The sequence below is a fragment of the Panthera leo genome, chromosome B1 (assembly GCF_018350215.1).
Source record: "Panthera leo isolate Ple1 chromosome B1, P.leo_Ple1_pat1.1, whole genome shotgun sequence".
Classification (NCBI taxonomy): domain Eukaryota; kingdom Metazoa; phylum Chordata; class Mammalia; order Carnivora; family Felidae; genus Panthera; species Panthera leo.
Genome location: NC_056682.1, coordinates 145,886,614 through 145,901,462, shown reverse-complemented (window position 1 = coordinate 145,901,462; position 14,849 = coordinate 145,886,614). Strand labels below are relative to the sequence as shown.

The window sequence follows — 14,849 nt, the reverse complement described above, 5'->3', positions numbered from 1 at the left end:
AGAAAATGAATATGTTTAGAATGCCATTATAAATTGAACTGGTAGATGATATTTTCTAATGTTCAAGAGTAAAGAATTAATTCACAATGCTACCCGAAACATTTGAGTTACATACTTTTAAACGATGAGTAGGATCTGCCCCATGAGCCAAAAGTAGTTCCACCACTGCCAGATGACCCCCTGCACAAGCCAGGGACAGTACAGTATGGTCATTATTAGCTGTGGTTCTATTCACATTCGCTCCTAAAACAGACAAGACATGGGAAATCATGTTAGGAGATTGAGGTTTCTTAAATTATGGTAAATTTCAAAATCATAAAGAATAGAGAGAATAGCATAATGAATATCCATATACCCTTTACCCAGCTTCAATGATTATAAACACACAGCCAATCTCATTTCACATAAACCCATTATCAATTCTCCTCTCCCATCTTGAATTACTCTAAAGCAAATCTCAGACAAACATGACATAATTTCATCCGTGAATATTTTAGTATGCACTGGTAGAAGATAAAGATAAATGTATATATTACTCCTAATGTAATTAGTTTTAAAAAAGTAAAACAAAATTTTATCTACATTTTAAGTCCTTCTCTAGGTATGTAGAGAATTACCAGGGAATAGAAAGTAATAGTACTACTGGCTTCTTTCACTGGGAAATATCTGAGCATGAAAACAGGTACACTGCCCCTCCAATATGAATTCATCTCTGATTTAGACAGTGTGCTAGGCAATGCAGGAAATGGACATAAAATAGCAGAAAGAAAACGGAATCTGATTAATTAAAATTTATCAAAGAGAGGATTGTGATTATATAAATAATTCCATTCTTGAAAATATTATGGTATAAATATACATCACAAATAAGTGTTCAAATTGCCTAAAATAATTTGACCAGTAACTTATTTCTGATTTAGTTTCTTTTGCTATTATTAACAATTACAAACTTGAGATTTCTTTAGTATTTTTGCTAAGAAGGAAATCGTATATATTGCCATTTTAATTGTACATGGCTTGTATAGTCTTTCTTTTATCAATGTTGAATCAACAGTAAAATCTTTCATATCCTATACTTAAGGATATGATGAAATCTGTGGGGCGCCTGGGTGGTTCAGTCAGTTAAGCATCTGCCTCTTTTGGCTCAGTTCATGATCTCAGGTTTCGTGGCATCAATCCCTGCATAGGGCTCTGTGCTGACAGCATGGAGCCTGCTTGGGATTCTCTGTCTCCCTTTCTCTTTGCCCCTGCCCCTGTCACACAAGTGTGTGTATGCTCTCCTCTCAAAAATAAGTAAATAAACATTAAAAAAAAAAAAGTATGATGAATTCTGCATACAAAACTATTTCAACTTGAACTTACACAGTAAACACCTCACAAATAATTTAAAGGAAGTAATAATATGATACGTTAGTCATTTAAAATGGTTTTTGATATTCAAAGTAGAATTACTGACCATAGATGAAAATCTTCCATGCATTTTGGTATTTATCACATTTCAGTTCTGAATACTTTTTATACCGTATTTATGACCATTTCTCTATATTTTACAAAGAAGGAAACTTAGGCCCAAGGATATGTAGAGTAGAAAAGTGACTTGCCTTTAATTCAGTGGCATAAGAATCCAGGTTTCAGGATACATTATTACATAAACAGAACAGACTTCAAGTTATCTAAACCCTCAAAGTTTTACATAGAGAAATTTTTCTTTATGTAAGTGTTCCTTCACAAGGATGATACTCAGTATGACAATCCTTCATAGTTTGGGACTATGGAACTGTTTGGAGATGCTCTATGCATTGAGGATATTTATCAACCACCCACTCACAAAATCTCAGTAGCATCCCTCCACCAGTCATACCCAAAAATTGTCCTTTACCTCTCAATCTCTAAATATCCAAGGGCAGGGAATAGACACCTTTGGGGAAAAAAAAACTACTGCTTACCCAAACCTACCTTTACTAATTAAGAACTGAACAGTACAAACATGACCAGCTCTTGCAGCTTTCATTAAAGGAGTCCTTCCACCTTCAGATTCATGTTCCTATGTAAAAAACACAGACTTAATTGATATTTAATTGCTAGTGTACAGTTATTCTTTTTCATGAAAATAAAAAGGAAAAGAACTTGACTAATTTCTAAGTCTAAAGATATTAAATATCATGCTTTGAAATGAAATAAATTTAAGGAATACATTTTTAAATTTAAAACTCAAATTAGAAACATGTTCTACAGATATAATTTAAGAACTGAAATTATATTCATGTGATTGTGACACCTTCATCTAAATCCATCTGGGTAATTTTTCCTTCTCTCTCTCTCTACCAAAAGGACTGTGGAACTTGACCAGTGAATGGCACTCTAGCACATCCTTCTCCAATCAGCATTATCCCCATCTACTCCAAGTGATTTTCCTTTTGTAACCTTGCATCCTACCTGTATGAATTTCTGCAAGTACATCATTCCCTTTCTTTATGGACCTCCCATTAAAACCACATTATCTTATATGAAAACAACAAGGCTAGTGACTTAATATCTCAAAAACCACCAATTACAACGTCTTACTAGAGATTTCTGGGTCTCAAAAAATGGAGAATCTATTGCCTTCTTCTTATTGCTGGGTAATGAGAACACTTGGAGAAATTTTCCAAGTTATATTTTAGAATATAAAGATTTGAGTTATAATACATATAATATATATATTTTTTAACACTCACATCTGATGAACAACTTTTGAGTCTTCTCTTAAGCCACACACTAAGTTGTTTGAATTGCAATTAACTAAGCAAGATACATTGCTGTATGTTTCACAGTCACTGTGGTAAACACTGGAAAGCTCAAAATCTAATCTTGAAGAAATAGGCACACAACTAACTAGAGTATAATATGTGCCATAAGGGCTTCAAGAGCTGTACTAACATACATAGAACTGAAAGAGACCACAATAGTAATCCAGTTCCACTCTTCTCCTTCCATAAATGAGGAAAGAGAAGTTAAAGTTGGCAAAACTAGTTAATGGAGGAGTCTGTTTCTGCTTGCCTGTGAATTTTTGTCATAAACTATGAACTTCTACAAGAACACACACTTGCTTGTTAATCTCAGCCCCATGAACTTATGGGTACTTAAGTTTTAACTACCTTTTCATGTCTCACTTCTACTTCCTCACACGTGAAACTGGAAGACTATTTTCCCCACACGTTTGCTTTTCCTTCCCCGTCAGGCTGTCCTCACACTATTTTTTCCAACAGGAATATCTCTTTTGTCACATCACCATATCCACCTTTCTAAACCTTAATGTAATATCTCAGACGACGTCTTTGCGTCTTCTGAGCTTCTTTATTGTCTGTACTTTTGCTGTGACATCTCTTCATAATCCACCCTACAATAAACTCAGTATTTCATCCTTCTTACTAAGTTGTAAGTTGAGGAGTAGTAAATACTTATATTCTAAAAATAGCTAAGTACCTAAGAAAAACTTTGTATTAATGTATCTAATACAAAATTTCCCTTTTATGGGGGACAAGGGGAAATAGATTGTATGACCCCACTAACAAGAAAAAAAAACAGACACCAAAGAGTGTAGGAAAAAACAATGACCAAATGAGAGAAAAAATAGCAAAAAGGCCAACAGAAAATTAAAAGAAATACCTTTTATCTGTAATCTCCACTAAACTTTTAATTAATTTATCTTGGTTTTAAGTATTAGGATTTAAAAAGTGACACAGTTTACCAGATCTGCTCCTGCTTGAAGTAGGACATCTGCTACATCGGTATGACCATTCTCACAGGCATATGTTAGTGCTGTATCCCCTGTTGCTGTTGTTGCATGAACGTTAGCTCCTGTAGTAGTATTAAACAATACAGAGACTTAATAAAAGAATTGTAAGACGTAAATGATGGACACAGAAATTTCTAAATAAGCCATATGTCTTCAAATTAGACAAAATAGTCATCCATTTCTAGAAATAAAGAAGACTGTCAGCATCTTTAAAAGCAAAAAATAAAAAAAATCAGAAATAGATTATTGCTTGAAATTAAAGCTACAGATACTTCAAACAGTAATAAGGTAAATTAGTTATAAAGTTACTACAACTTTTTACCACATTTTTAAACACACAATCAGTGTATCATAACATCAGAAAAAAGTTTCTTGCATTGTAACATTTTTACTTGGATAAATCATGTAAAAAACTCTTTCCAAATGCAAAAATGCCTACCTGCAGCTAATAAGTATTTAACTAACTCCAAATGACCCTCTTGAGCAGCTTCCATTAAAGGGGTAGAACACCCTAGTTCTATATCAGCTCCTGCCTTTATTAGAAAGTCTGCCACTTCCAGAAAGCCTCCACAGCAAGCCAGAGTCAAGGCAGTTTCTTGAGTTTCTTCTGTCTGTGCATTGATATTTGCTCCTAGAATGAAAATTCTAATTATTTTAAGGAAGTCACTAACTTATTCAGAGATAAGCAAAACATGATTGTTTCCTAATAAACTATACTTCAAAAATATATTATTTTACTAAATATAGTGCTTCTCCCCTACTGAGAGGCAGTACAAATAAAGAAAAAGTTATTAAAAATACATCCACGAGTCTACATTTGATGCACACAGCTGGAGTAAGATTTATTCAGCCAGAAGGCACATAAGTGTGCCTATATATCTATATCTCTAGATATAGATATATAAACTTTCACAGCAACCCTACAGAAGACTAAATTCAGGCACAGAAGGTTAGAAACTTGTGATTCAAACCTAAGAAGTGTGCTACAATACCTCTGCTTTTAAAGTTATAGCCAATATGCTTTTTTTAATGTTCCACTCCTCTTAAATTTGTCCAAACAAAAACCTTACTACTAAAAGAGATACAAAACTTGGCTACAAATATATAGAGAGATAGAAGATTACTTCTACACTGAATATGGCTTAATACTGCAAAGTAACCATTTCACTTTTCTCAAAAGAAAAGTCTACTGTGTGCCGATTCTTTTACAGCTTCTTATAAATACATTCTTACGTTCTCCTCAAGTTCATCCTTATGGTAGGATTTCCCATACTGTGTCCCATGAAACCCTAGATATATCAAGTATTTATTAATAGGTATCCTGCCCCAAGAGAAATTCTCTCAATATACCACTTTGAGAAATGTCAAATCTCATATATGCCTCTACATAATCTACACCCCTACTTCACCCCCAGTTCTCTGCTTGTATTCACAAAGCACACGATGCCTGAAAAGTTCTATATTAAAGCAGTCTATTTGATTTTGTTTAGCACAGTATGGAAGCTATTTTCAAAGCAAATACGTTGTTTTTGTGACAACATCTTGTTACACATCTACTAGAAAGAGAAAATACAGAAACCCAGTTTTGTACTATTATAATGTTATGTTTTACACATTTATGCTTTACTGTTTTCACTGGTATGGTTACCTTGGCCTAGAAGTAATGCCACCATTTCTTCATGTCCTTCACGAGCTGCCTCCATCAGTGGTGTATAACCTTCATCATTGACTTCTTCCAGGCTAGCTCCTCTTTCAATAAGTAAAGCCGCAAGTTCCACATGCCCACCACATGCAGCCAAAGTCAATGGTGACTCAAATGAATCAGCAGGCATGTTCACTTGGGCACCACTGTCAAGAAGTAACCTAGCTACTTCAACATGGCCATCCTAATTACAATGCAATTAAAAAAATTAAATCAGCACCATTAAAAACAATTGTTAAAAATATGAAGATTTCTCAATTAGTGTACAATGAAGGTTTACTGACAGTCAAATAAGAATAATAAATCTACATTTAGCAGATGAGAAATCAAGTATTAATTAAGACCTATCTGTCTTTCTGTGGCATAAATGGGGAAATAGAGGTTGAGGCTATGAAACATGTAGAAAAATAGTACCTTCTTTCAATGAAGAAGCTTATTAACCATTAGGGGAAAAAAAGACATTAAGTACATGAAACAAAAGACTACTATGAAATAACATCAGCACCTCATGGTATATACTTAAATGCTAACTAGATAAAGTTTAGAAAGGGAAAGTACAATTTTCGTCGAAACCTTAAAGAGAATCAAACTTCTGATTAGGCAGGAAAAAAATTGGCAGTATTTTTTGGAGAAGGTAGAGAATTGTAGATAATGTGTTAGGGGAAAGGGAACACAATATGTAGATGGTACTTCCTTTTGTTTTTCAACATTTAAATGCCAGTAAAAATTAAAAGAGAAAGGAGTTCCCTCTTACTATCTTCTGTCCCCTTTGCTGGTCTCCCTTTCCAACAGCTTTCCTAACTACTGGCAACTCCAAGATGCTCTAATTTTTTTTTTTAACCACTAATATAAATTTTCCTTCTATATATTACCTCACAGACATTTCATCTTTTTTTGTACACATCACACCCATTTTTACCTCTGTGTTTGCCATGTTACACAACTTTAATGCCCCATTACAATGGTTACTTTGCCTTCCTTTGGCTCAGAATTTTCTACCTCCATATATAGTCAACTCCTACATTTCTTTTAAAGTCCAGTTTAAAACCCCATTCTCTTAGCAAGCTTTGAAATGTCGGGCCACTACTAATATCTTTCATCTACTTATAACACTTCCAGTACGTACTGATTAGGTCTACAAAATGCTCTATTTTAATTTCTTAATCTATATACTTTCTAATCTAGTGGTGGTCACAAGGATGTTTTAAGTTTCTTATCATGGGGATATTACTGATGTGTTTTATATGCATTATACCATTTAATCCTCACAACAACCCGAGAGAAGGATATTATCCTAATTTTAACAGATGGAAACTTAAGACCTTGAAAGAAAACTCGTGTTTCTTCAAAGGATAATTTACTAAAGGAAATATTAGCATGACAATAAAGAAAACAAAGATAACTCAGGTTTTAATTAGCTACCTAATATTTTTAAAAATTAGTAATTAAAATTTAACTTCCTTTCAATAATCATTCTCTGAAGGGAAGTTGAGATAAGAAACTTAAATTCATTTGGTGCCTTTTTCCATCTTTGGCATGTTTTTCTCGTAAATCTGTCTACAATGTTATTCTGATCCATTTCTATGCCACAATTCATATACTGAGATACAAAAGTTTAAGAGGACTATTATTACCTGTTCTTAAGTACAAACTCTAAAAAGAGAGTTCTTACAAAAGGAATTAAAAGCTCAGAAAACACCATTCATATAGGGGGAATTATGTTACACAAATAACACTCTAATTTCAAATTTTTCAGAAGTTACATTTTTGGTTTGATGTATTTGCTATGCTTAGTATTATATGCATACTTGTGGTTTATATTCTTCTTAATATCCTTGATCAATTTTTTAAATAGTTGTTTTTTGTACCAACTATGTAAAACCAGCATAGTTATGGGAGACTAGGAAAACAAAAGTAGTTCTGTAAAATTCCAGAAAGCATCTTTAATAGAAGTTAATATTGTACAACTGGCTCTGAACACTGGTCACAATTCAGATAGCTGAGGTTCTGTTCTACAATAAATCTATAATAAACAAATCTTTGAATTCAAGAATAAGGTCCCCAACATACGCTAGCACTATCTTTATGAAATATACAGATACATTTCATGTATGTATTTCACCAGTCTTACCATGCAAGCCTCCATTAGAGCAGTGTGCATTTCATCTGTTTTATGCTCTTGATCTGCCCCTGCTTCCAAAAGAAATCGCACCATCTCTAGGTGTCCTAAACCAAAAATGTGTAAGATTATTATAAGATATTTTATTATTCCAAAAAATGTAAGAAAAAGTTACAGTATTTTAAAAAGTTATATTTAACTTATAGCAATAAATTTATAAGCATAACACTAAAGTCAGCTACAAGCCACCCTCAACTGTCACACATAAATTATACAAGTGATTCTTGCTCTTCTACTCTTTACCCTGTTGCCGCTACTACAACCCCAATGCAACTAAGCAAAGATGTCACTGAAATCTAAAACCCCAAATAACCCTTCTATAACCTTTTCTAAGAGCTGAGGTATGCTCTATTTATTTATGGTATGGAACAAATTAGCTTTTGTGAATTAGTTGCCTGGGATAATAATAATTGAAGTTATTTCTATGAGGAAATGTGTTTTTTAAGTTTCAATTACTAACTCATAAACTTTTTAAGAACAATCTGCCTGTAAATTGGGAACTGTATATATAAAAAAATATTTTCGAAACCACACCATTTAGTTTACACTTACGCATTTATTTAGATATCATACACATACACACACACACACATATATGTGTACATAATATATACATACACACACACACACTCTTACCCTTGTATTTACATTTATGTAGTTTCAAATAAACCATATGCTTCAGTTCAAATAAAGACATCTTACGAGTAGTTAAAAAGACAAGGACTTCAGACACTATGCAAGTAACAATAGAAAAGTGACTTAATTTTTTTCCAATATTGTTTGTTAAGAGTTGCAGTCAATGCTCAATCAGGACCAAGGGGAAGGAGCAGATGGTAAAATCATAAACAATTAAAACTAACTTCAATAAGTAACTTAGCATCTGCCGTATTTTGTTTTTGCTACCCACCTACCTCCCTTTCCTCTCTGTCATTCTCCCTTCCCAAAGATCCACATCAACGTTCAGTCTCAGCCTGAGTTCTATCCCTTCCGCATCTTCTCCTTGTCAATCTATGTCCTAGAAGACCTCACCCAAAATTAGAGGAAAGGGAGAGGGTCCATGGTTCCTTGTAAGTAGCAGAGATGTTCTCCACCAGCTCAGTTCTATATCCAGCTTCTAATTAAAGCCCGCAAGCCCCAACCTCAGACGCCCCTTGGAAAGCAGGGTGGGGCTATAAGCAAAGGAGAGAGGGAAGAGTAGTTATATGTAGCCCGGTCTCAAAGCTCTTCTGGCCAGCTGGGACTAAGTGGTAAAAACAGCCAGTTCCGGGTTCAAAAGTATTTGTGAAAAGGGGAGAGAGACACCCAATCAATCAGCCTGTCCTGGAGAGGCTGTCCCAAGGCTTAATTCCTCTCCTCCCAATGAACATAAGCCTCTGCCTAATTACCAAACAGTACTAGGGAAGTAAGGGATCTCAGCTGTGTTTCCTAACCATCCTTACCTGAAGCTCTGTTAACACCAATCAAAAGCACTTTAGATAGAGCATATTTTCACATTTAACTTATATTTTAGTCATGTATGTATTTAAGGGTTATTTTAACCATTGTTTGTAAAGGAAATTTTTCCAGATGACCTTACACAACCTTGGCCACTCTAAAATAGAATGAAACAAAACAACACCAGAGCCAGTACTAGGGTAGGGCAATCAAGGGCCTACGTGTAAAATTTAAGGAAGTGTTCTCTCACAAGCTTGGTGGGTGAAGTGATTCAGCCATTGAGAGTAAGTGCCTCCTTGAACTCTGTACCTTGCCTTGTAAGCGCTGTTTCTTGACACCTAATGGTCAAGATTATCACTTATTTTATGATACAAAGATGACACAGCTGCAGATGGTATGAAAGCAGACATAAAATTTGGTTTTTAAAAAGTTCCTTAGTTAATAGCCATTTATCTGTCGAAAGGGTAGACTTTGAGAAGTATTGGCTCTGTGGTTATCTTTTTTAGAATCTAGAATCTAGAGCATTAACTAGCTGAAGACCAAGACACTTTCCAGACAATTGTCTTGCCCTCTCAAAGGAGGGTATGTTTCTGTATTACCCATATTTTCAGGTTGATTGACATCATTTAAAATATCACATACCCCTTTTATATTCACATATACATATACAAAGGTATGGGTACGTGTTTTTCTCACTTTCAACCAGCTCTTCCTTCTAACTTTATGAAATGTATTGACGATACTCTAGAATTGTTCTTTAGAGTTCAAACTCTCTTCACACCACTTTTCATTTCTCAAATCTCCTCCAGTCTCTTCAATTTTTCTCCTTTCTTCTTAGTATCATGAGAAATAGCTTAAGAACATTCCTATTAATGGATCATTCTAGCTACTTTGATTGTATTTACGTCTAAATTTATAGGCTAAATACTTCTGGAGTCAATAGGATTCTTTCGTGTGAACCATGAAAAATATTCTGACACAAAAACCATTAAAAAGTACAGTGCATAATTAAAATTAAATAACTGTTTCTGATAAAACAACTGAATCATGTAACAGTCATTTTTCATTGACATATATTTATAATATTAAGTCTATATTTTAAATTTTTACATATTAAACTCTGAAACACTTTAAACCCTTTTAGGTTAATTACATACCATATTCTATTGCCACCTCTTAATTTGCTTTTTAATTTAAAAACTCTATTATATAAAATAACTGTCATCTCATGTACTTAAAAACTTTGTTTTAAAAAAATGTTTTATACTGTACCTTTGTAACAAGCTAATGTAAGGGCACTCTCTTTAAATTCATTGGAATGCGTATTAATGCCAGCCCCATTTTCTAGCAGCAATCTGGCTACTTCCACATGTCCAGCACTTCCAGCTTCCATAAGAGGAGTATGACCATTTTCATTATGGTCCTCGATACTAGCACCGGATTCCAAGAGCACCTTTACAACATCTACATAGCCTCCAGCACAAGCGTATGTAAGTGCTGTATTGCCTATTTTAAGAAAAACAAAAAGACATTAACATAAAATATCAAAATAAAAAGATCCTAATTTAGCATCAGGAAGAAAACTGAAATGGGAGACTATAATTTTAATAAATGTAGAAAATATATATCATTCCTTTCCCATTGCCTTTTATCTTATTGAAATCAACTCCCAATTCTTTCCATTTAGTATCAGGGTCAAATATATATGGAAAATAGACACACTTAACACGACTGTAGAGTTATCAAAGAACTGAGCAATTCTGAAATTAACTTTTCATATAAAAAAAAAGTTATGTTCATTGTAACCTTAATTGGAGAAATGTTTCAGAAGCTTTATTTTGGGAGGATAATTATTCATCATATATAGGTACATCTCATACTGTTCCTTTTAATTATACATATTTGATTTCCTACAAATTCAATTATCAGTTAACTGATCAAAGCTACATAATTTCAAAAACATTCCTTCTTGATGATAAAAATCTCCTGTGTTACAAGGGGAAAAAAAAAACCTTCTGGGTAAAATAACGATTTCTAAACCCCTTCCAACCAGAACCTGTAAGATCATAAAAATTCTTTCAATTATTTAACAAATTTGAAAATCCTGCATGAAGATGCACAAAATATATTTTCATTTAATTTTTAGAAGTTTTATATAAATCCATCCATGCCCAAGTTTGAAAAAAAAATAAAGTTAGTTCAAACTAAAGTCATGTCCATTGTAGGACACAATGTTTTCATAATTTTTTTTTCTATAGGCCACAATTTAGTAACAGTAGACAATGATAGACCTGCCTTTTGTTCCATATCCTTCTTGTTTTCCCTATCTTCCCTTCCCTTCTTCCCTGAAAAATAGAAAACCTGGATTGAAGAACTATAGCCCATTTCCAAGAGGGTAGTCCTTCTAACTGGGCCAGTGTTTAATTTAATCTAAAAGAACCTCAAAAGGCCAAGTAATCATCCTCAGACACAAAAGAGAAACTTTATTCAAAATATTTCTATACTTTAAATCTAATGCATACACTTAGGAAAATGTGCAGTACTTCATAATTAGAGCACTGCAAAAGCTGTACTAATGATGATTTTCATGTGACATAGTTATTACCAAAAGGTGCTAATATTTAACAAAACTTAAAGAAGAAACATGAATAACCTGTTGAAGACTGTGCATTGACATCGGCTTTATGAGCTAGCAGCAACTTCACAATTTTGACATGTCCTCCATTAGCAGCAGCCATTAAAGGTGTAATGTCACCTTTGATTCCCCTATCTTCCACATTTGCATGCATTGCCAACAAAACCTTATGAAAGAAAAAGTTTAAATGATATTAGAAAACAATATATTCATCAAAACATGTGGAACATGTTTACGTTAACACCTACCTAGTGATTTATAGTCACAGCCCATAACCACAACATGTATCTAACAAAAATTTGTTGAAATGAGCCTAATGGTTGAGTTTATTATTTCTTGTCTAAGTAGGCCAGATTAAAAAACAAAAACAAAAATAGCCCATGTGCTTTATTTTGATACTACAAACCTGTGCAAGCTCATAGTATCCAGCAGAACAAGCTAAACAAAGGAGGCTCTCCCCTTCCTCAGTGTGCTCATTTACGCTCCGCCCTTCAATGAGTAACTTTCGCACAGCATTTACATCTCCTTCTGAACAGGCTTCTGCCAAACTGCGGCTATTAGGGAAGAATATTATAACATCAGCATATAAAAATGTTAAAAATTACACACCATAAGTATTGGTTTTTGAGGTTAATCTGGACAGTCGTGCTAAACAAGAATGATCACTTCAATATGATCCATAAGAAACAGAAAACTGAAAATGACTCAGTTCACTAAAATCTACTCATAAAATTCACTGAATTAGAATTATCAACATTATAAGATGTTTATAGCTATGCACTGAAGTACAAAGCCCACTTTACTATCACTGGAAAAAACCCAAAATTCTAAAACATAAAATTTATGGAAAATCACATGAACAAAATACAGGTAATAATTATACTTCCTTTTTGCTTGGTCATGAGAAAACTTATATAAAAGTTAATAAAAATGTATTTAATAAAACAGGTAAAACTTATACTAATTATAAAGGTCTACTTGAATCCTTCCATCAATTAAAGGGAAATCAGACAGGAAAGTTACAAGCATATAATTTTGAGTAAAATATGAATAAACGATAAGGAAATTCTTTTTTGAAGTATTTACTTATGTATCGTATTTTGTCGAAATCTGAAAAATACCCAGGCGAGACAAATGCTAAATTCAAGCAAAAGGAAAGTAGAAAAAGTGGAACAACAGAAAATTAGACTGAGAGTAAAGTGTTTGCCCTATAAACTTCCCAAAATAATTCCAACTATGGACATTTCTAAAAATTCTCTCTATTTTTGGATAAAACCCATCCGAAGAAAAACACTAAATCCAGTGCTCTTAATTAACATTCTCTTTATTTCAAATATAAGTCAATTCTTATATCATCCTTTTCAAGGTCCTGTCACTTCTGGTACTGAAGTCATCCATGGAACCTCTTTTCTATACCTTTATTATTACTGCCACCCAGATTCAAGAACATCATGTTTAGCCTGGATTAATGGCAAAGTCTCCTAAACAGTCTCCCTGCTGTTACCTTTGTTTCTCTTCAGACTCTTTCAACATGGCAGCCTGAGAGATCTTGTTTAAAGGAAAGTGTATCATGGCATTCCTCTGTTCAGAATCCTCCATTTGGCTTCTGATCTCACACTAAAAGCCAAAGTACTTACAAGAGCTGTCCAGTGGTAGGGTCTCACACTCCTACTTTTTACCTCTCTGGTTTCATCACCTATTCATCACTCTTATTCTTTCCACTTTAGCCACACTGATTGGCTTTCCTGCTTTTCATAAAAAATGCTAATTAAGCTCCAACTCTAAGATACCTGTATTTGCTGTTCCTCTGGCAAGACCTCTCAGACACAGCTCACACCCTTACCAATTTCACGTCTTTGCTAAAATGCCACCTTTTAAAGGAGGATCTCCTTGACTACTCTTAAAAATGCACCATGACTTCCAACCTCAAACGTTGCCCTGGCACTTTCCCATTCAACTTTTCCCCATAGTTCTCATCATCGTGTGCCATGTTACATATTTTACTTACTTGTTAACTGTATTGTCCCCTTACCTACGTCAATGTCTTGAACAACACTTAGTGTCCTTGTCTCGTAATTTCCCATTTTAAAGGACACTAACAGTCCTCAGACCCAGTGTTCTCTATTACCTTTAAACAAATGTAAGACAAATCCTTCCTACAAGACATTTCTGTGTAAGAACATATCTTTTCTCTCTTTCACATGGACTCTTATATTTTCTTTCTTCCTCAGGCACACACACACCCTACTCTACTATCCCATTCAGGCTTGCATTCAGACATTTCCATATGTGTATGCTAGCTTTATAACAAGCTTATAGGAATTACTGTAGCAACAGTTCAAATTTCAAACTTATGAGATCTGGCACATGGCACCACACTTAACTAATAAAATCTAGCATATAACATCAATGCACTCCACTATACTTCTCAAGCTTTGCTGAATAAATGATTGTCACAAACATGCTCTGTTCTTCTAATATACTCAATGCCAAAGAATCAGTGACTTTTTATTTTTCTGTTCTATTTCCTGCTTGAACTAGCCTTAATATACTCTTCAAGGTGCTTTTAACTTTCTTTCTTGACAGTCTAAACAGGCACCATATTTAAGAGAATATCAATAATATTACAGGGTAGTAAAACTGTTAATTAAGAAACAGAACTTGAAGTTAACAAAAGAAAGAGGGTCAATCTATGAGAAGAACAGTAAATTAATAAAAACACAAAAATCTAAACCAATGAAGATGAATACAGAGCCAAGAGAAACAGCAAATTTTCTTGTTAATACTATACAACTTCTTTTTCATGCTCTTAAAAGATGTTACATAAAAACACTATTATACAAAGATAATCCTTTTTTTTTTTTTTTTTTTTTTTTTTTTAAGAGAGACAGTGGGTACAAGTGAGCAAGGGGCAGAGAGAGAAAGTGAATCCCAGGAGAAGAGTTGGGGAGGGATGGCAGAGAGAAGTGGGACTCACCAAAGTGGGGTTCAAGCTCACCTGACATGGGACTCAAACTCATGAACCCTGAGATCACGACCTGAGCCAAAGTCAGATGCTTAATGACTGAGCCACCCAGGTGCCCCAAAAGACAATCCTTAAATGCTATTTTTTACACTCTAA

The 14,849-nt window shown here is 34.0% G+C and overlaps 1 protein-coding gene across 6 annotated transcripts in view; it reads right to left on the bottom strand.

Annotated features, from left to right (window-relative positions):
- ANKRD17 (ankyrin repeat domain 17) overlaps positions 1–14,849 on the bottom strand; it is a 163,047-nt gene that overhangs the window by 59,659 nt on the left and 88,539 nt on the right. For all 6 annotated transcript variants that reach the window (XM_042936201.1, XM_042936202.1, XM_042936206.1 and 3 more), the window contains exons 4-12: positions 12,135–12,282; positions 11,747–11,894; positions 10,366–10,599; positions 7,612–7,706; positions 5,427–5,664; positions 4,218–4,409; positions 3,731–3,840; positions 1,957–2,044; positions 116–243 (exon numbers count right to left, since the gene is read on the bottom strand). In XM_042936201.1, coding sequence (XP_042792135.1) covers positions 116–243; positions 1,957–2,044; positions 3,731–3,840; positions 4,218–4,409; positions 5,427–5,664; positions 7,612–7,706; positions 10,366–10,599; positions 11,747–11,894; positions 12,135–12,282 — 1,381 coding nt within the window. The remainder of the gene's footprint in view (positions 1–115; positions 244–1,956; positions 2,045–3,730; positions 3,841–4,217; positions 4,410–5,426; positions 5,665–7,611; positions 7,707–10,365; positions 10,600–11,746; positions 11,895–12,134; positions 12,283–14,849) is intronic.